The sequence below is a fragment of the Bos javanicus genome, chromosome X, assembly GCF_032452875.1.
Source record: "Bos javanicus breed banteng chromosome X, ARS-OSU_banteng_1.0, whole genome shotgun sequence".
Classification (NCBI taxonomy): domain Eukaryota; kingdom Metazoa; phylum Chordata; class Mammalia; order Artiodactyla; family Bovidae; genus Bos; species Bos javanicus.
Genome location: NC_083897.1, coordinates 107,632,232 through 107,652,595, shown reverse-complemented (window position 1 = coordinate 107,652,595; position 20,364 = coordinate 107,632,232). Strand labels below are relative to the sequence as shown.

The following is a 20,364-nucleotide window of genomic DNA, read 5'->3' as shown; positions in this document are numbered from 1 at the left end:
ACATTTTTTCCATCCTTTGTCCTTTTCTAACATATACATTTAAGGATATGAATTTCCCTGTTTGCACTGCTTTAGCTGCATCTCACACATTTTCATATCCATTATTTTTTATGATATTGGTTTCATTCTGTTTTCTAATTTCTGTCACCTTTTTTTTCCCCAACTATGAGTTATTTACAATTGTCTTTTGATATCTAACTTCATGGGGATTTTTGACATCTTTTTGATATTGAAATTAGCTTTATTTCACTTTGGTCAGAGGACATACTCTATATGATTTCATTCTTTGAAATTCAGCCCAGAAAATCTTCAATTTTGTTAAATGTTCCAATTTCCTTGAAAAAATGCATTCTGCAGTATTGATTTGAATATCTTAGTTTTGTCTTTTAATGATATTTGTTAATTGTGTTGTCCAAATCTTCCATATCTCTACTGATTTTTTAATCTATATATTCTATGTGATATTGAGGGAAATATATATACTAATGTCTCTCAATAATGATTGTGGATTTTCTATTTTCCTTTTTAACTTGATAATATTTGCTTTGTGTATGTTGAATTTAGAGTCTTGATTGCTTAAGTATTTAGAATTGTGAGATTTTATAGTTGTACAGAAACCTTTATAATTATGAAAACTCTCTTCTTATCTCTAGTTATGATTTTTTCCTTTTAAAGTTTACTTTATAATTAGTATGGCCTCAGTTGCTTTCTTTTGGTTGGCATATGCCTGGGGAATCCTCTTTATCCTTTACTTGCAACTTTTTTTCTTTCCTTATATTTGCCATATGTCTCTTATAAGTGGAATATTATCATGTGTGCATATTTTAAATCTAGGCTGACAGTTGTCATTTAATTAGGATATTTGTCCCATTTATAGTAATAACATAACCCATATATTTTATTTAAAATTTACCACCCTTTTACTTATTCTTTTTTTGGTCCCATCTATTCTGTTCTTTTATCTTTACTAATTTGCCTTCATTTAGGTTGTTGCAATATTTTTCTGTTTATCTCCTCTAATATTTATACATTTTTTACTACTCATCTAATGATTACTCTAGAGATTACAGCATACATCCTTGACTTGTTAACATATAGTATTAATTAATAGTTTTGGTACTTCTAAGACAATATCAGGACTTAAAAACACTTTGATTGCCTTTACTCCCATCCTAGTGCTATTGTATATTTTAAATATTTGTATATCTATATCTATGCACACACATATACACACATAGCTGAGTGTGTGTGTATATACATATATGTATTTATGTATGTATGTATGATTTGTCTTAGTCTATTTAGGTGGCTGTAACAGAATGTAATAGACTAGATGGCTCTTAAACAACAGAAATATATTTTTCACTGTCCTGGAGATCAGGGTTCTGGGAGATTTGTTGTCTGGTGAGGGTGTGCTTCCTGGTTCATAGCCAGCTGTCTTCCCACTGTGTCCTCACCTGGCAGAAGAGGGCAGAAGAGACAAAGGAACTCTCTGGAGAATCTTTTTATAAAGGGAGTGATCACTTCCCAAAGACTCCATCCAAATAACCATTGCACTGGGGGTTACATTTCAATATATGAATTATTATGGAAGGGGTACGTTCAGTCTATAACATAATTAATCCCACAAAATATTGTTATTTTATAGTCATTATTTCACTTAGACTTACTACTTAGTTACCCTTTCCATAACTATTTTCATATCCTTGAATTCAACTAATCATGGATAGTAAAATTTCATGTGTAAGTGGAACTGAGCAGTTCATACCCATGTTATTCAAGGGTCAACCATGTTTGAAAAACTGTAAAGCTGAAACTCCAGTACTTTGGCCACCTCATGCGAGGAGTTGACTCATTGGAAAAGACTCTGATGCTGGGAGGGATTGGGGGCAGGAGGAGAAGGGGACGACAGAGGATGAGATGGCTGGATGGCATCACTGACTTGATGGACTTGAGTCTGAGTGAACTCCGGGAGTTGGTGATGGACAGGGAGGCCTGGCGTGCTGTGATTCATGGGGTCGCAAAGAGTCAGACACGACTGAGCGACTGAACTGAACTGAACTGAACTGAAAGCTTAGTGAGACTCTGTTTAATAATATGTATCAATTGAGAATATACTTTTTTTTTCTAGCAAGGAAATTGGATAGGGCCTGTAAATATTCAAGATTACCTTAATCAGATCATGGTTTAAGCTAATTTCAAAATTGAAGCCTTTGTCTTTGAGAGAGTGGATCTGTTTTGGGATCACATTTATTCCTGGATAATACTAATAGTCCTACAAGGTCTCAAAATATATACCAATTAGATAAGAGAGGTGATTGATTTTCTGGCTTATAAATAGTGGAAATAAGCACACCAAGAATTCAGAATGTGTGTTAGTACAGTTGGATTGAATAATATCAAAATCTGTTTGTTTTTCCACCGAGTTCTTTTCCCACCAAACTCTGCCAAGGTGAGGTTTGTTATTTCAAGTGATGAAAGGAAAAGGGATTTTAACAAATGACTGACCTACTAATTGCAGAGTCTGACGACTTATAAGGAATAATTCAGTAACTATTTCTCCATTTCTTATACCATATTATTTTATTTGATCCCTAATATTTGATCATTTTCAGTTTTTATTCCATTTCTGTTTACCTCTTCTCTACATCCTGAACCCTCATTTGCTCACACAACAGTAACGAGGGACTGTGACTCATGAGCCTTTCAATCAATCAGGAGTTGCCTCAAGCTTTTGTATGGGGAGAGGAATTTTGTCTTTAATTTCTAAATGTCAGTTGTAATTACTGAAACACTCTTTTCAATATAAGACCCAAGAGGTTTGTGTATTCATGCATTGCTAATTGAAAGTTTTGCCATCAGCTCATCTGGTAGTCAGTATAGATGGTAACTGGAGGTCTAATTCATAAAAAATCTCCCCTCAATCTGGTCAGATCAATATTAGGTTATATATGTATATAGACAGAAACTTTTAATGTGTTAAGTCATTGGAATTTGCAAGTTGTTTGTTACGGAAGTTAGCTTACCTAACATAACTAACATAATCCCTTCCTGTGTTTTTTTTTCCCCTTAATACTTATATGGTATATACTTTCCTATTCCTCCACTAGAATATAAGCTTCACAACCATGAGAGCAGGGCCTATTATCTGTAGTGTTGAATGAAGTAGTTCTAGTGCCTAAAAGAATACCTATGATAAATACTCAATGATGAGTAAATAGATGGCAAGGCCCCACTTAAAGCATTTCAGGCTTAAGCACGTTATGGAACAAATGTGGTTTTCTTCGGAATTAACGCACACACACACATATGCACAGACACACATCAGGCCAAATATATTTGCCCTCTGAAGAGAGTAAATTTCCAGCTGTCACAGAAAGATATGACAAGTTGTTGTCAGAAGGATATAAGAATAAATAATAAAAAAATGAAAGGTCTGTGTCTTCCTGAGGGGATGTTAAAACCTCAATACAGAACTTCAGAGTTACTTGTACTTCTTTTTTTCTTTTATGTGATAATAACTTAATAAACCCAACTATCCACCTATCCACTTGCCCTATCTTTTGACCCATCTGTCCATCCTCACTACAACAATTATTGATAACCTGTTGGAATACTAGCGGATAAGGATACAAAGATAGATGAAACATAGACTACCCTCAATGGTTTCATAGTCTAAGGAGGAGGAGTTTATTACATTATTATCTCATCACTAGAATAAATTCTGTATTTGTGCATTACAATGTTCTGAGAAAAAAACAGCTTTCAGAGTATGGTTCTTATACCTCCTTTTAAAAAGTTAATTTATTTATTTTAATTGGAGGTTAGTTATAATATTGTGGTGGTTTTCGCCATACAGCGACATGAATCAGTCATGGGTTGTACATGTGTCCCACCATCCTGAATCCCTCTCCAAACTCCTTCCCCACCCCATCCCTCTGGGTTGTCCCAGAGCACCAGCTTGGACAACAACTTATAGTGGTAGCATCTGTGTGACAGCTGGAAATTTACAAGATATGTGTTTCACTTGGTAGAAACAGAATCTCTCCTCATTTTAAAAACTGAAAACAGAGACCATTATTTCTCCAGCTATGAGTCTATGTGATCTCAGAGATTATCTGTCAGTGTTGGAAGTACCCTGTTTGCTATTCATGGAGTGGTTTTTGAGAGGAAGCATGAATGATACTCTATTGGCAGTGAACACCCTTAATTTGTTGTGAGAGAATGCTATAGTGCCAGTGGGCTGTCTCTATGTTCAATAGACCATAAAATTGAAATTCCCACCCTGACCTCTAAGAGATGAGATGAGTCAGAAAGTGACTCATTCTCTAATCAGTTGGAAAGCACAACCTTTGTTGTCATTTACCTTGGATTTGGTAAAAGTAAAGAGCTTTAATTGCTGTAGCACTGAAAAGGATTACAGCAAAAACTAATAAAGGGAGGCTACCTCCTTCAATGGGATGATCAGCCCTTGACATTTTTTGCAGCCCCTTCTGGTTCTAACAAGTTGGCTGCTGTTGGTCTCCTTTTAAAATTAACTCTATAGAAACAGAATAAAAGTGACCCTGACACAGCCAGTTAGTTCATGTGGCTATCCTAATGAGACCTACAAAATTCCACATGATTATGTTAGTGGAGGCAGTTGCTTTCCAACAAAGACAGCGATAATGATCAGTTTTCCTAATTAGCACCTCAGTTGAACTCAGACCCCAAATATAAAAACAACATGATCAGGAGCCCAAAAATGAAATACTTCTGATATGATGTTGATGAGCTGATCTTATTTATATTCATGCCATGTGGTGACATTTCATGCTGCTATTTGTCCTTGTGGAAGCCTTTGTCATGTTTAAGGAGGAGTCCGGTGTTTTTATTTTTGATGAATTGGTAGTGATGACTGAAAACAGATGAAATAGACCTGAGATAGATGAAATATGAGTCCCTGTCACTAACTTGAAAGACGATAGTACCAGTGGTTGGAACATATACAGAGAGGGTACAGAGGGAATGCATAGTGCTTTGTTATGAGAAGGAGAAATACAGACCCTGACATCTGAAAACTGATCTGACATTTACATGTAGGTCTTGATGTTGTTAGGTGATCTGGGGCAGGCTGTGTTCTCCTAGTAGACTTAAATGACCTCAGAGCACCAGCATCCCACAGGATCACTGTGTATCCATGATGAAGTGAGACACAGTAAGAATGCTTCATAATCTTATTTTAGCATAGATGAAAACAAAGTGACTGGTCAAGCCACAATGTATCACACATCCCCATTTCTTGGTTAATATAAATTTCCTCCTACTTCCTTACTAATTACAGCCTTAGCCTTCTTCTAGACTGCCCTTCTCTTAGGTAAAACTTAAGTTATCAATGATAGCCTTGTCCCTGCTCCCTGACATCATGTAGTCTACAGCAAATTCCTGCTCTCTTGAAATCTCCCTAAAATTACCTAACATAACCCCAAGTGAAAGTGAAAGTCGCTCAGTCATGTCTGACTCTTTGCAACCCTGTGGATTACAGCCTGCCAGGATCCTCTGTCCATGGATTCTCCAGGCAAGAATCCTGGAGTGGGTTGCCATTTCCTTCTCCAGGGGATCTTCCCAACCGAGGGATTGGACCTGGGTCTCCTGCATTGGAGGCAGAATCTTTACCCTCTAAGCCACCAGGGAAGCCCAACATAACCCCCAATCCTATATTAAATTCTTTCAAACGCCTTCTTCTCGAGACTTCCCATGGTTTTTCATGACATGTTTTCCTTTATTGCAATGAACAAAATTTTCGTTAAACTATACCCGTGTATCTGGAGATCTTTTGGTCCTCATGGGTACTAGTAATTGCCACATACTCATTTAAACATCACTCCTTTTTTTAAAGGCAAATTTCTATAATCTAGATACAAGGGAAAATTCACACTGTAGTAATCCCAAACTGAGCCACAGATTTTGGGGGTGATGTGTGCATGCTTAGTTCCTCAGTCATTTCCAACTCTTTGCGACTCCATGGACTGTAGCCCACCAATGTCCTCTGCCATTCGACTCGCCATGCAAGAATACTGGAGCGGGTAGCCTATCCCTTTTCCAGGGGAACTTCCTGACCCAGGAATTGAACCAGGGTCTCATGCATTGCAGGCTAATTCTTTACCAACTGAGCTACCAGGGAACTTTTGAGGGTGATAAGAAGCTGTTTGGAGTACTTTGACATGCTACTTTAAATCACTTATTAATCATATATGAGCGAGCGCCTTCTCCCTTTTTTAGAATACTTTGTTCACTGTGGTTTAGTATCTTAATACCCACATAGATTAGAGGGATTTTTAAATGTAGAAGTATCATACATATCAAGATACTCTATATATACTGTTTAAACAATAGTAAAAAGTATCTATGTATTTATCACTCAGTTTAAGAGACCATTCTTGTTTTCCATTTCTTATTCCCTTGCTCTACTTTATGGTTTTATTGTACTTGGATATATCCCTAAATAATATATTTTCTAATTTTTCAATTTTGAATTCTGTAGAAATGGAAATTACACTATATGTGTTCTTTGTGACATTTTGTAGCTCAGCATTTTTTTGTGTGTGTGTGAAATCTATCCATGTTTACTTTTTTGTTTTTAATTTACTTTTTGGCTGTGCAGCATAGCATGTGGGATCTCAGTTTCCCGACCAAGGATTGAACCTCTGTCCCCTGCCATTGCATAGAGTCTTAACCACTGGATCACCTGGGATGTCCCTCTATCTATGGTTATGTGAATATCATTCCATTCCTCTTCACTGTTGCATCATCCTACAGTGTGCCTGTTTTCTTGTTGATGGACATTTTTGTTGTTTTAGTTTATAATGTTACCCCAAAAATGCTGGTATCACCTGCTTGTACGTATGGCCTAACAAACATGTACAGCAGTTTCCTTATTGTAGGGTTTTTAAAACTGAGTCATGACCCATTGATGGGTTCTGGCCAGCATTTACAAAAAGAAGGGGAAACAGAAAATGTCAGTATACATATAATTATATGCATGTAAGTCCGACTGAGCGACTGAACTGAACTGACTGAAATCTACATATACTTCATTGTGTGTGTGTGTGTGTATTTATTTTCTGGATTATGATGTAAAACTTTTTTTTTTCTTTCCAATTCCCCCTCCCTCCAACCCCCACCCCACCTCTGATAAGCACAGATATAATCTCTTTCCCTATGCGTTTGGAGATTTTCTTAATTGACCTCCAACACTATTAGTTCCTGGTGTACAACATAAGTCTAGTTACCATCTGTCAAAAATGTTTGAGAAAACTCCTGTAGGAAGTGTGCCTTAGGAATGAAATTGTAGGGCAAAATGGTATGAACATTTTCAGCTTTTTAAGATGTTAAATTGTGTTTTATAATTGTTGTACCAATTTAAATTCTACCAACATTTTATAAAACTTTACAATCTTACCAACACCTGGCATCATGAAAATTTTTGATTGTTGTTCAACTGGTAGATCCAGATGGATATCTTAACTATGATTTTTTTTAAATTTTTCTGATTACTAATGATGTTGAGTATCCTTTCATAGGTTTATTGGCCATTTGGGGTTCCTTTTCTGTGATATGACCATTTATGTATTGCCCAATTTTCTCTTAGGCTGTTAGTCTATTCTTTACTGATTTGAAGGTGTTTGTGACCCCCTTCATTTGTAAAAATCCTTTTGCCTTAAGATCTGTTTTGTCTGCTATTAATACAGTAATATCAAGTTTCTTTTGGTAAATATTTACATGGTATATTTTTTTCTTACCATTTGCCTTTCAACCTTTCTGTGTCTATATGCTTGCAAGGAGACTATATAGCATAGATGCATATATATGCTGTATATGTGTATATATATATTTAAATATTTGCTATACATATATGCTATATATACAAGCTATGCATGTATACTATATATATATAATTTTTAAGTTTAACTTGACAGTATTTTTCTTAAAGTATAGAGTTTAGTCTATTTGTATCCATTGTAATTACTTAATATTTGATTTTATTTATATTATCTATACATTGATGGAAATACTATATTTTTCTCATTCCATTTTATCCTTTCTACTAGTATAGATATTATATGAGTTTTTATTTTAGTGGTTACCCTAGAAATTACACCATTCATATTTAATTTCATGAATCATTAGTTTTACCCTTCTTCTAATCAACAAAAGGAACTTGATATTCTTAAATTCCAACTGTCTTCACCCAGGCTTATATATACTTTTTGTCCTATGTTTTAGAAACATCTGTTTTCAATTCAACATTTTTGATATCATGTTTGTTTTACATCAACATTTGTTTAGATTTATCCACGTGTTTTACCAATTCCATTTGTTACCATTCCTTTTTATATGTTAGATCTACTTTACTTCCTCTTTTTTTCTTTCTTTCTTTTGGTCATGTGACACAGCTTTTGGGATCTTAGTTTCCTGACCAGGGAGTGAACTGTAGACCACAGCAGTGAAAGCACGATGTCCTAACTACTGGACCGCTAGGGAATTGCTTTACCTCCTCTTTAGAAGATCCTTTAGTGAAAATCTATTAATGGTAAATTATGTCAGTTTTTATTGTACTGAAACATTTTTTATCTCACTCTTTTATCTCACTCCTAAACAATGGTTTCTCTGGATACATGATTTTAAATAGATATTTTCTCTCGGAACTTTAAAGATATCATTTCACTGGCTTCTAGCTTTCGTTATTTCTAATGGAAGTCACCTGTCATTCTAATCATCATTCCTTTGTTTGTAATATGTTTTTTTCTCCTCTCTAGCTGTTTTAAAGATATTCTCTTTATCTGTAGAGTTCATAATGTGTTGAAGGATTTCTTGTTACTTTTCCTGTTGGAAAGGAAGAAAGGAGTAAATATATACCATCATCTCCATAACGCCAGGGTCTTTTTCGTCTTTTTCACTTCTGTACTCTTAGCCTTATTTTTTTTTCATTGCTAAGTCATGTCTGACTCTTTTAGGACCCCATGGACTGTAGCCCACCAGGCTCCTCTGTCCATGAGATTTCTGAGGCAAGAATCCTAGAGTGGGTTGCCATTTCCTTCTCCAGGGGATCTTCCTGAACCATGGATCAAACCCAGCTTTCCTGCATTGCAGGCAGATTTTTTACTGCCTGAGCCAAGAATGCAATAAATAATTGATATGTAATGAATGAATTAAATAATTCTAGCTTCCTTGTGAATGATAAGAAGGAAACGTTATATTTCAGTGTATCTAACTACCATATCTTATCTCAGATCTCTCCAGCAAGTTAATAGAAAATAAAGGGAAAAAATGAATGTTTAGGGCACTCTTCTTTTTTAGGATATGATTGCCTACTTTTTCCCTATAAGTCTAAGGAGAACTTGACTTTACATTTAAATAAGCTATCAAGCAAAAGTTTGTGGTCCCAAGAGTTTAATGTTAAAGAAAATTAGAACCTAGCAAATTCTAAATATTCAGTAATCATTAATCACGTGTCACAAGTGTAACTCAATTTCAGTCAAACTCTTCAGAGTGACTTGTAGGAAACACACTGTTTATTCAAAGCTTTGTATTTCTGAAATATTAGATTGATATGGCAGAGAGAAAAAGTTCATAGTAGGTTTCATGTTTCTTTTATTTCTTCCCTCACTCCTTTATTCCTGTCACTCTGCTCCAAACAGAGAGACATAGTCACAGATGTGTGCACGCACACACAGCCAGTCACAGCCCATCATATGAAATACTGCATGTTATTCCTTGGCTTCTATACCTTTTCACCCTTACTCAAAGCCTTGTCATAGCTGGTTCTTTTCTGAAGAGCTTTGCTAAATGTAGGGGCTTTTAGTATAAATCCTGTTTTTTTCATGATACTGTACAACTTTGGGCAAGTTATTTCAGCCATGTGAACTTTGATTTCCTCATCTGAAAACTAAGGATGATATAGCTACTTTATGACATATAGTGAACATTAGAGATGCCATGTATACAGTGCCTAGCACGTGGCTTGGTGCGTGGTACACATTCAGTATTTGTTCCCTGTTCTTCAACTAATCCTTCCACCTACACCTCCAGGACCCAAGAAAGTGGCAGAGGCATAGTCCCAAGAGGTGGTTCTGATGTTGCAGAGTTCTAAAGTAACAAATGACTCAGGTCCATATTTGAGTTGAGCAAATACAAGGGCTATAGTTGTTGTTCTTACAAGGATGGTAAGAGGTAATGACTAACAGTTCTGGGAAGATCTTATTTGTGTTAGGTGTTGCCAGCTCTAGGCATATATGGTAAAGATGATAATGTGGAGGGCCATTTGCTGGGGCATGTAGACCTGATGTGGCTCCCTTTTCTGTGACACCTGAAACTGCTATTTATATGTGTCCACCTTACTCTGTATCCTAAGAAAATGACAAAAACAAAACAAACAGAACTTCCCTGCACACTTCCAGTGCCGGGGGCACATGTTCTATCTTTGGGGAGCTAAGATTTCATATGCTATGTGGTGCAGCCATTAAAAAAAAAACAAAACCCCAACAAACAAAAAAATAAGACAAGCCTTTGGCATGCCTCTCTTAGGTGGTTCTCTATCACTGATCTATGTTATTCCCCATGTCCTTGTATCTTTTTGTGTAAATTCTTTGTCGTATTGCAGAAGTTGACAAATCTTTTAAAAAATAAAATGCCAAAGAGTAAGAATTTTAGACTCTGTAGGCTCTGTTGTTCCTGTTAAAACTACTCAAGTTTGCAGTTGTAGCAGAAAAGCAGCCAGAGACAATATATAAACAAATGAGCATGGCTGTGTACCAATAAAACTTTATTAACAGACTCTGAATTTTAAATATTGTTCATATAATTTTCACAGGTCATGAAATATTCAGCTTTGGGGTAATATTTTCCCCAACCATTTAAAAGTATAAAAACCATCCTTAGCTCATCAGTATCAGTATCAGTTCAGTCACTCAGTCGTGTCTGACTCTTTGGGACCCCATGGACTGCAGTACATCAGGCTTCCCTGTCCATCACCAACTCCCGGAGTTCACTCAAACTCATGTCCATCGAGTCGGTGATGCCATCCAACCATCTCATCCTCTATCGTCCCCTGCTCCTCCTGCCATCTTTTCCAGCATCAGGGTCATTTCAAATGAGTCTGTTCTTCGCATCAGGTGGCCAAAGTATTGAAGTTTCAGCTTTAGCATCAGTCCTTCCAATGAATATTCAGGACTTATTTCCTTTAGGGTTGACTGGTTTGATCTCCTTTCCGTCCAAGGGACTCTAAGGAGTCTTCTCCAACACCACAATTCAAAAGCATCAATTCTTTGGCGCTCAGCTTTCTTTATAGTCCAACTCTCACATCCATACATGACTACTAGAAAAACCATAGCTCTGACTAGACAGACCTTTGTTGACAAAGTAACGTCTCTGCTTTTTAATACGCTGTCTAGGTTGGTCATAACTTTCCTTCCAAGGAGCAAGCGTCTTTTAATTTCATGGTTGCAGTCACCATCTGCAGTGATTTTGGAGCCCCAAAAAATAGTCTGTCACCGTTTCCACTGTTTCCCCATCTATTTGCCATGAAGTGATGGGACTGGATGCCATGATCATAGTTTTCTGAGTGTTGAGTTTTAAGCCAACTTTTTCACTCTCCACTTTCACTTTCATCAAGAAGCTCTTTAGTTCTTCTTCCCTTTCTGCCATAAGTGTGGTGTCATCTGCATATCCGAGGTTATTGATATTTCTCCTGGCAATCTTGATTCCAGCTTGTGCTTCATCTAGCTGGGCATTTCGCATGAGGTACTCTGCATATAAGTTAAATAAGCAGAGTGACAAGATACAACCTTGACGTGCTCTTTTCCCAATTTGGAACCAGTCTGTTGTTCCATGTCCAATTCTAACTGTTGCTTCCTGACCTGCAAACAGATTTCTCAGGTCTCAGGTCAGGTGGTCTGGTATTCCCATCTCTTTAAGAATTTTCCACAGTTAAAGGCTTTGGTGTTGTCAGTAAAGCAGAAGTAGATGTTTTTCTGGAATTCTCTTGCTTTTTTGATAATCCAACAGATGTTGGCAATTTGATCTATGGTTCCTCTGCCTTTTCTAAATCCTTAGCTCATAATCTGTATGAAATATGTAGTGAAGAATTTGGCCTACAAGCCATAGTTTGCTTACCTCTACCCTATTGTTCTGAATTTTTCATAGGTATCTTTTTAGAATCTGTGCAAATTATTTCCTGAGTTGAACATTAAGACAAGTAGGTTTTTATGTATAATTATTCTTAGTTTTGTGTGGCCATCATCACAAACTGCCACAATTTAGCAGCTTGCTCATATGTGCTCAGTCGCTTCAGTCGTGTCTGACTCTGACTCCATGGACAGTAGGCAATGTAAATATATGATCTTGATGCTGCAAACTCAGCCTCTGTGTACCAGTGCAAAATTGAATCTTGGAGACAGAGTTTTGGGTGAAGTAGATAAGAATAGCTTTATTGATTTGCAGGAAAAGGAGGACACAGCATGCTAATGCCCCTGGAAAACTGTGTCAATCCTGGAGAATTTGGTGAGGAGTTTTACAGCAAAGCCTCAAGGGCAGGGTTGCTGATAAGATTAGAGTGTGTGGGGTCGCAAAGAGTCGGACACGACTGAGCTACTGAACTAACTAACAGGTGGTCTTTTTAGAAATGAAGACTGCTGACATCTGCCATTTGTTGGGGGATTTTAGTTCTGTAAAGAGCTCAAAGATATTGTTATGTATATCCCTTTTGAGGGAACTAGGACTTAATGTTGCACTATTGTTTCTTGGCTGCTCCTCCCTTGTGTTATATCCCCTCCCTTCCTTGATTAGCAACTGTTCAGGTCTGCCCTTTGTAACTCATGTTAGGTCATGGAGTCTGGAGTCTGTTCCCTACAAACAAGAAACGACAGAAAGGCTTCCATGCCCAGGAGCCCCATAGGGTACAGCTCAGTTTCAGTCTTACAGTTCTGTCGCTCAGAAACCTAGGTTGGCTTGTCTTATTTCTCTACTCACGGTTCACTAGGCTGAAATCAAGGTGTCAGCTGGCTGAGTTCCTACCAGAGGCTCTGGGAAGATTGTACTTCTAAGTTCATTTTGGTGGACAGATTCTGATTCCCTGTGACTGTGAGAATGAGGCTCCCATTTCTTGTTGGCTGTTAGCTAAGAGGCAGCCTTTGCTCCTAGAGGCCCCTCCCTCTGGTTCTTACACGTGGATATCTGCATCTCAGAGCCCTCTTTTCACATTTGGAATCCCTCTGACTTCCCATTCCACAGCTTCTCAGTATCCAACTTCATTTTCTTCCTGTTTTCAAGGGCTCAGTGACTACTATGGGCCCACCCAGATCATCCATGACCATATTCCTGTGTTAAGGTCAGGTGATGAATAACTTCAGTTCCCTCTGCAAAGTTCAATCACAGCACTACCTCATTTAGCATTTGATTGAATAAACAAGGCCTGGAAATCTGGAGGCAGTACAGTACCTTTAGAATTTAGAATTGCATTATTACTGCCTGCTTTTCCAACATAAGTACTGATGTATGCCTATAGATCACCTGAGATATATCCAGATAGAGCCCATTCAAGTATTAAGTATTAACCAACTCAAGTATTAGTTTTTGCTGTATTTTATACAGCTTTGAAGCTAATCCAATAATCCTTGCTTCTTGATAGGTGATCTAGCCACTTGAAGATAAATTTCAGATGTACAAGCTATGGTCATTCAATGAATAATTTACTCCAAGGATAACCTTTTCACTTTTTCCCCAGTGATGGAACTGGGTTTCATAGGTAACTTATCTTTCTTTCCTACATTTAGGAGGAGTATTTCAGGGACTCACCTGAAATACAGTTCAGTGGTTAGGACTCCATGCTCCCACTGCAGGGGGCATGGGTTTGATCCCTAGTCAGATAACCAAGATTCCACATACTGCACAACATGACATAAATGAATAAGTAAGTATTGTATGATAATTGCTAGAGAGAACAAATTGGCATATTTTTCTAGAGTGTTTTTTTTTTTTAATTTAGGATCCAATTGTTAATTTCTCAGTTCAGTCAAGGAGGTACTGAATCTCATGGATATAATACTATGGGGCTAGAGATCTCTATTTGACTCTTAGCTGCTTTACTTTAGCCATGGCAGACTTGCCACCAATCTTGCTGATTTTCATCTTCAGTTGTTAACCTGAAAACTGGGTTCACCTCTTGGTGAGTGTTGAGTCAGTAGATGCAACCAAGCCAAGGATCAAAAGAAGGAAGTATTTATTATTACTTGCAGCAAGTAAGGAGAACAAGATTCTCAGGTGACTCTGGTAAAGAATCCACCTGCCAATGCAGGAGATACAGGAAACATGGATTTGATCCCTGGGAGGAGGAAATGGCAACCCACTCCAGTATTCTTGCCTGGAAAATTTCATAGATGGACTGGCAGGCTGTAGTCTATGGGATCACAAAGAGTCAGATGTGACTGAGCACTTGCACAATTAAGGGGAACACCAGGGATCTTTCTCAAAGCATTGTCTTCCCAACATCAAAATTGTAGAAGTTTTAAGCTAAAGGTACATGAGTATTCATGAGGGGGCTTGAGCAGAGGAGAATTCAGCATAGTATTGGGGGCAAAGGTCCACAGAGTCCAGCTTCAGTTGGAGTCAGAAGGATCAACATCATCTTCCTATCCTCCACCCTTGTCAGGGCCTTAGTTCCTGTAGAACTGAAAGATACGTTGCTAAGTATGTCCCTTGAGGAACTAGGACCCTCCCCATGGCTCCACCATTGTTTCTTGAATGCTTCTCCTGAGTTTTTTCATTCCCTCCCTTAAGATCATTAATTACTGAGACCTGTTCAAGGGCGAGCACTGTAGCCAGGCTCACATAACAAAACGGCTCAGGCCAAAATTGATTCTATGTCAAGAAAGCCATTCCTGGTTATCTTTTGCCAGGGACTCTGTAACCTATCTGCTTACATAGTGGCCTAAGTATCTTTTATCTTTCTTTTCACTCCTTACCCCCATGATACCCAGATACACATCTTCATCATTTCCTGTCCTATCTGTTGAGTTACTTCTTCATTGGCCTGTCCGCTTCTGGTTTCTACCCCATATAATACTTCAGAGATACTTCAGAGATTCTATAATTCAACTTGAAATTTAGATTATCTGCCAGTGTTCCCCATTGCCTCCAAAATGGCATTGCAACTCCTTAGCTTGACTTTCAGGGTTTTCCATTTTGTCACTCAATTCTACCTTTCAACCTCATTTTCCATTACAGTCCTCCATAGAGCCCTTGGGCTTATCTGGTAGCTCAGAGGTTAAAGCATCTGCCTTCAATGCAGGAGAGCTGGGTTCGATCCCTGGGTTGGGAAGATCCCCTGGATGAAGGAAATGGCAACCCACTCCAGTATTCTTGCCTGGAAAATCCCATGGACAGAGGAGCCTGGCGGGCTATACTCCACGGGGTAGCAAAGAGTCGGACACGACTGAGCGACTTCAGTTTCACTTTCATAGAGGCCTTAGGTCAAGTAGTAGATGAACATATGGGCCATGTTCTAAGAATGATCAATAGGCCTATATAACTGGGGTAAAGGGTTTGTATAAACATTGCACATGGTTGTGATTGTTCCAAGGTCTTTCTTTTCCACCTTCAACATTCTATTGATTGTAAAACCAGATAGGTCCTTCTACCACCTACATTTTTAATTTGGCTCTTCCTCTTGTCATTGATCTTGTCATTAGTCTTATCATTGTCATTAGTCTTGTCATTGCCCTAGCTTGAGTCTGGCTATCTCTCTCCTGGACTATTGCCATGGCCAACCTGTCTCTTTGTCCCATTCTCTTTAATCCAGTCATTATATTACATCAAGATATCATTCTAAAGCAGAGTGTGATCACCGCCCCTTTATAATTCAAAGCTTTCGTTTGTTCCCCATTGTTTCCATTGAAGCTTATTTATTCACTAATGCGGTAGTTAGGACTCCCCAGGTGACACTAGCTGTAAAGAACCTGCCTGCCAATGCAGGAGACATAAGATGTGGATTTGATCTCAAGGTTGGGAAGATCCCCTGGAGGAGAGCATGGCAACCCACTCCAGTATGCTTGCCTGGAGAATCCCATGGACATAGGAGCCTGGCGGGCTACAGTCCATAGGGTGCAAAGAGTTGGACATGACTGAGGTGACTTAGCACATGTCATGGTTAAGAACTTGAACTATAGCATAAAAAAGAATGCAATAATGCCATTTGTAGCAACATGGATGGACTTAGAAGTTATAATACTAAGTTAAGTAACCCAGACAGAGATAGGCAAATATCATGTGATGTCACTTATATGTGGAGTCTAATCTATGACACAAATGAAATTATTTACAAAACAGAAGAAGACTCATAGACACAGATGACAGACTTGTAGTTGCCAAGGGCATGGGAGAGGGGTGGATTCAGAGTTTGGGGTTGGTAGATGCAAACTATTATATATGGGATGGATAAACAACAAGATCCTATCACAGGAAACTATTCAATATCCTCTGATAAACCATAATGAAAAGGATATGAAAAAGAATGTATGTATGTGTAACTGAATCACTTTAAAGCAGAAATTAGCACAACATTGTAAATCCACTCTACCTGAATAAAATAAAAATTAAAAAAACCAAACAAAAAAGAAGTCGAGCTATAGGTCAGACTGCTTGGGGTGGGATCCTGGCTTTATGTGTGAGACACATCATTTTATTGCTCTGTTTCCTCATCTATAAAATGGGAATAATCATGTTTACAGAGTGGATAAAAATATAGTAAGTATGAAGAGCAATTAGCGAGTGCCTTGTATATAGTACATATTCAACTAACAGTGGATTATGATCACCATAAATTACTCCAAGGAGTGAGATGGACTCTCTAACTGGCTATCTTTTACTCAATTAGGGGTTTTTGAGTTAATTATTTGGCTGAACAGTTGAATTCCAATGCTCTCCTCTTTTCTTTTGAGTAGGCAGCTAAGGATTGTAACCGGTGAGTGGTTTTTTGAAGAGAAGGCAAAGCGTTTCAAGCACGTCAATGTTCTGGGCACTGATGTTGTCCGACAGTCCATCTTAAGAAGAAGTCCAGGTAACTAAAGCAAAACTGCTTTAATCTTCGTTTTGGTGGGCTAAATAACTTCTCTTTATTATGTATCAAAGACCATAGTTGAATTTCCTCTGTTGACTCCCTTAGATCATTTCAAAACTTGGTGGCATCAAATCTAAATCTTCAGTTCGTACAAGGGAAGATGAAGTTGGTAGAAAATGAAATCCACGGTCATTTTTCTCATATGTGGCACACTGAGGTTTTCAGGGAAGGCATTGCTCTTCATCACAGACTTCTTTTCCTGAATGCACTTCCAATATTTTACTAAACAGTTAAAGGAACATAAAACAGATGCCTTATGTGATTCACATTGTGGAAGAAATCTTTGGTTTTTCAATAAAGATATATTTCAGATTTAATTTAAATGTTACTTTTTCTCATCCAGGGATTCTCAACCAAGTGCTGATATTTTATAATGTGCCCCCTCCCCTAATCAGGCTAAGGGAAGTGTTTGGAAATGCTAGGGGCCCTATCTGGTTATCCCAGTGACTGTGGGGGAATCAGTGGCATTGAGGGATGCTAAATGGCCTGAAATACACAAGGCAGTTTGACTCAGTGAAGAATTATACTGTCACCAAATGCAAATACAGTACGTTCCCTACATATGAACCTTCAAGTTGTGAACTCTCAAACATGACAATGTGCTTTTTCATGTCCAGTTAAATCAGATGTGAATGAAATTGCAGCTTGCCCTTCATCTCCTATTGCTGATCGCCCTTCAGCTCTGCCATCTCCCACTTCCTCTCCCTCCTCCACTTCATAATTCTTCTTGCCTGTTCACTCAATGCCAGCCCCTATATGCCAGCTGTTGAACTGTACTACTGTACTAATGTGTCTTCTTTTTGTATTTGTTTTTTATGTGTCGTATTACACATAAAAGTATTACACATAGAAGTATTACAAACTTCTCACATAAATAACAGCCAACTATACTGTTGGGTACTTAGGTTAACTTTGTTGGACTTACAAACACACTCTCAGAATGGAATTTGTTCATATGTAGGGATTTACTGTAACACTCACTTTGAGAACGCTAGTCTGTGCATTCAGACCACAATTTAACTGCTTAAATATTGAGTGAAACGTATGTTTAGAATCATATTTCTCATCTGGGCTACAGTAAAGCTGGAGCAGACATCTGTGGATCTGTTCCTAGGGTATCTCACCTTTCACATACTGGATAAAAATGCCCTGATTTTGAAGCCTGGCTAGGAGGCTTGGACCTGCTTCCAGGGCCCCTTCTTGGTGTTGCACTACCAAGGAAGGGCTCTCCCAGATGGGTAACTCTGGGACTAATGCCACAGAGAGAGCATAGTCGAGTTACAAGGAAGCAGTCAGTTCTGGCTGCTTCCTCCACTCAAACCTCAGCAGTGTAGACCGTCAGAAGGTATGTGCAGGGCTACTCACCCTCCCAGGATCGGATCAGATCAGTCGCTCAGTTGTGTCTGACTCTTTGCGACCCCATGAATCGCAGCACGCCAGGCCTCCCTTCCATCACCAACTCCCGGAGTTTACTCAGACTCATGTCCATCGAGTCAGTGATGCCATCCAGCCATCTCATCCTCTGCCGTCCCCTTCTCCTCCTGCCCCCAATCCCTCCCAGCATCAGAGTCTTTTCCAATGAGTCAACTCTTCGCATGAGGTGGCCAAAGTTCTGGAGTTTCAGCTTTAGCATCGTTGCTTCCAAAGAAATCCCAGGGCTGATCTCCTTCAGAATGGACTGGTTGGATCTCCTTGCAGTCCAAGGAACTCTCAAGAGTCTTCTCCAACACCACAGTTCAAAAGCATCAATTCTTCGGCGCTCAGCCTTCTTCACAGTCCAATTCTCACATCCATACATGACCACAGGATAAACAATAGCCGTGACTAGATGGACCTTTGTTGGCAAAGTAATGTCTCTGCTTTTGAATATGCTATCTAGGTTGGTCATAACTTTCCTTCCAAGGAGTAAGCGTCTTTTAATTTCATGGCTGCAGTCACCATCTGCAGTGATTTTGGAGCCCAGAAAAATAAAGTCTGACACTGTTTCCACTGTTTCCCCATCTATTTGCCATGAAGTGATGGGACTGGATGCCATGATATTGTTTCTAGAATCCCATGCTACAATTCAGCCTCTAGGTATTTGGAGTTCTCCTGAACCTTGGATCCTCTGCCCTAAAAATATTTGTAGAGGAGGATGTTTAATTCCTCCATTGTGATTATCTCTGCAAAGCTTATCTCAGCAAAACTCCCACAGGTGAGTCCCAATCTTAATCTTCTTTTAACTCAACAGATGAAAAATACATGTGTGACTGGGAAACATAAGATGGAAACATCATTGCCAGTTACTCTGTCCTGTGTTAATGTAGAAACATGAATGAAGACTAGGAAATAGCTTTCATTTCTTGCCATTTTGTGTGTAAATTTGTCTTCTGATTGTTTTTAATGAGGAGATGGAGAAATACAAAGCCAAGAACAAACCCGCCAGAACACAGAAAAGTCAGATGCTTTGCCTTCTTCTGGGCAGAAGGCCAGCCACGATGGACCCAGGAGAAAGGGGTAAGACACAGCCTCTTTAAGGGAATCTTTGATCCTTGTTCCAGTCACCTGTGACATAGACACCCCCCCACCCCACTCCAGCCCCCGCTGTTTTTCAAGTCTAATGTCACTTAAGTGACCCAGAAAAGGTCAGAGACTTGACTGAGGTAACATTTTCTTATCATTTGCCTCAGGAAATGCAGTTTTAATTACTTTCAGTTTTAGATAAAGGTCCCTTCTGACCTGAACCTGTGAGGATTTTGCTTTCATTTGACGTATCTAATCTTATACAAAGTGAATCCCTTTATTTCTCGGTAGAAGGCTTCATGCTCAGGCCAGTGTTGCCTGTAAGGAGGTGATGACTACCTTTGTTGTAGTCGACACCAACCCCTCCACCCTCCCCAACCCGCCCAACCTGAGTGCTGATGTATGAAACGGCCAAATCCAAGATTTCTTTTTTTTTTTAAATTTAATTTATTTTAATTGGAGGCTAATTACTTTACAATATTGTATTGGGTTTGCCATACATCAACTCTTAATAGGGCTTAAAACACTGTCTCCCCTGTTTAAAATGCAGGTCTCCTTAAGGAAAGAATCATTTGGCCACCTCACTAACTTCATTCAGAAAGCAAATCTATGTGTCATGTACTGAGAATAGGAATGGGAGGCCAATAGGGAGGCGCTGGGAAACTGGAAATGAGAAGGTTCCATCAGGGGAGTCAATAGGCCCCAAAAAT

General features: G+C 38.6%; 1 protein-coding gene across 1 annotated transcript in view; it reads left to right on the top strand.

Annotated features, from left to right (window-relative positions):
* Positions 1 to 20,364, top strand: part of SYTL5 (synaptotagmin like 5) — a 142,821-nt gene that overhangs the window by 56,749 nt on the left and 65,708 nt on the right. Inside the window, exons 4-5 of the mRNA XM_061410450.1 lie at positions 16,977 to 17,092; positions 19,543 to 19,648. Coding sequence (XP_061266434.1) covers positions 16,977 to 17,092; positions 19,543 to 19,648 — 222 coding nt within the window. The remainder of the gene's footprint in view (positions 1 to 16,976; positions 17,093 to 19,542; positions 19,649 to 20,364) is intronic.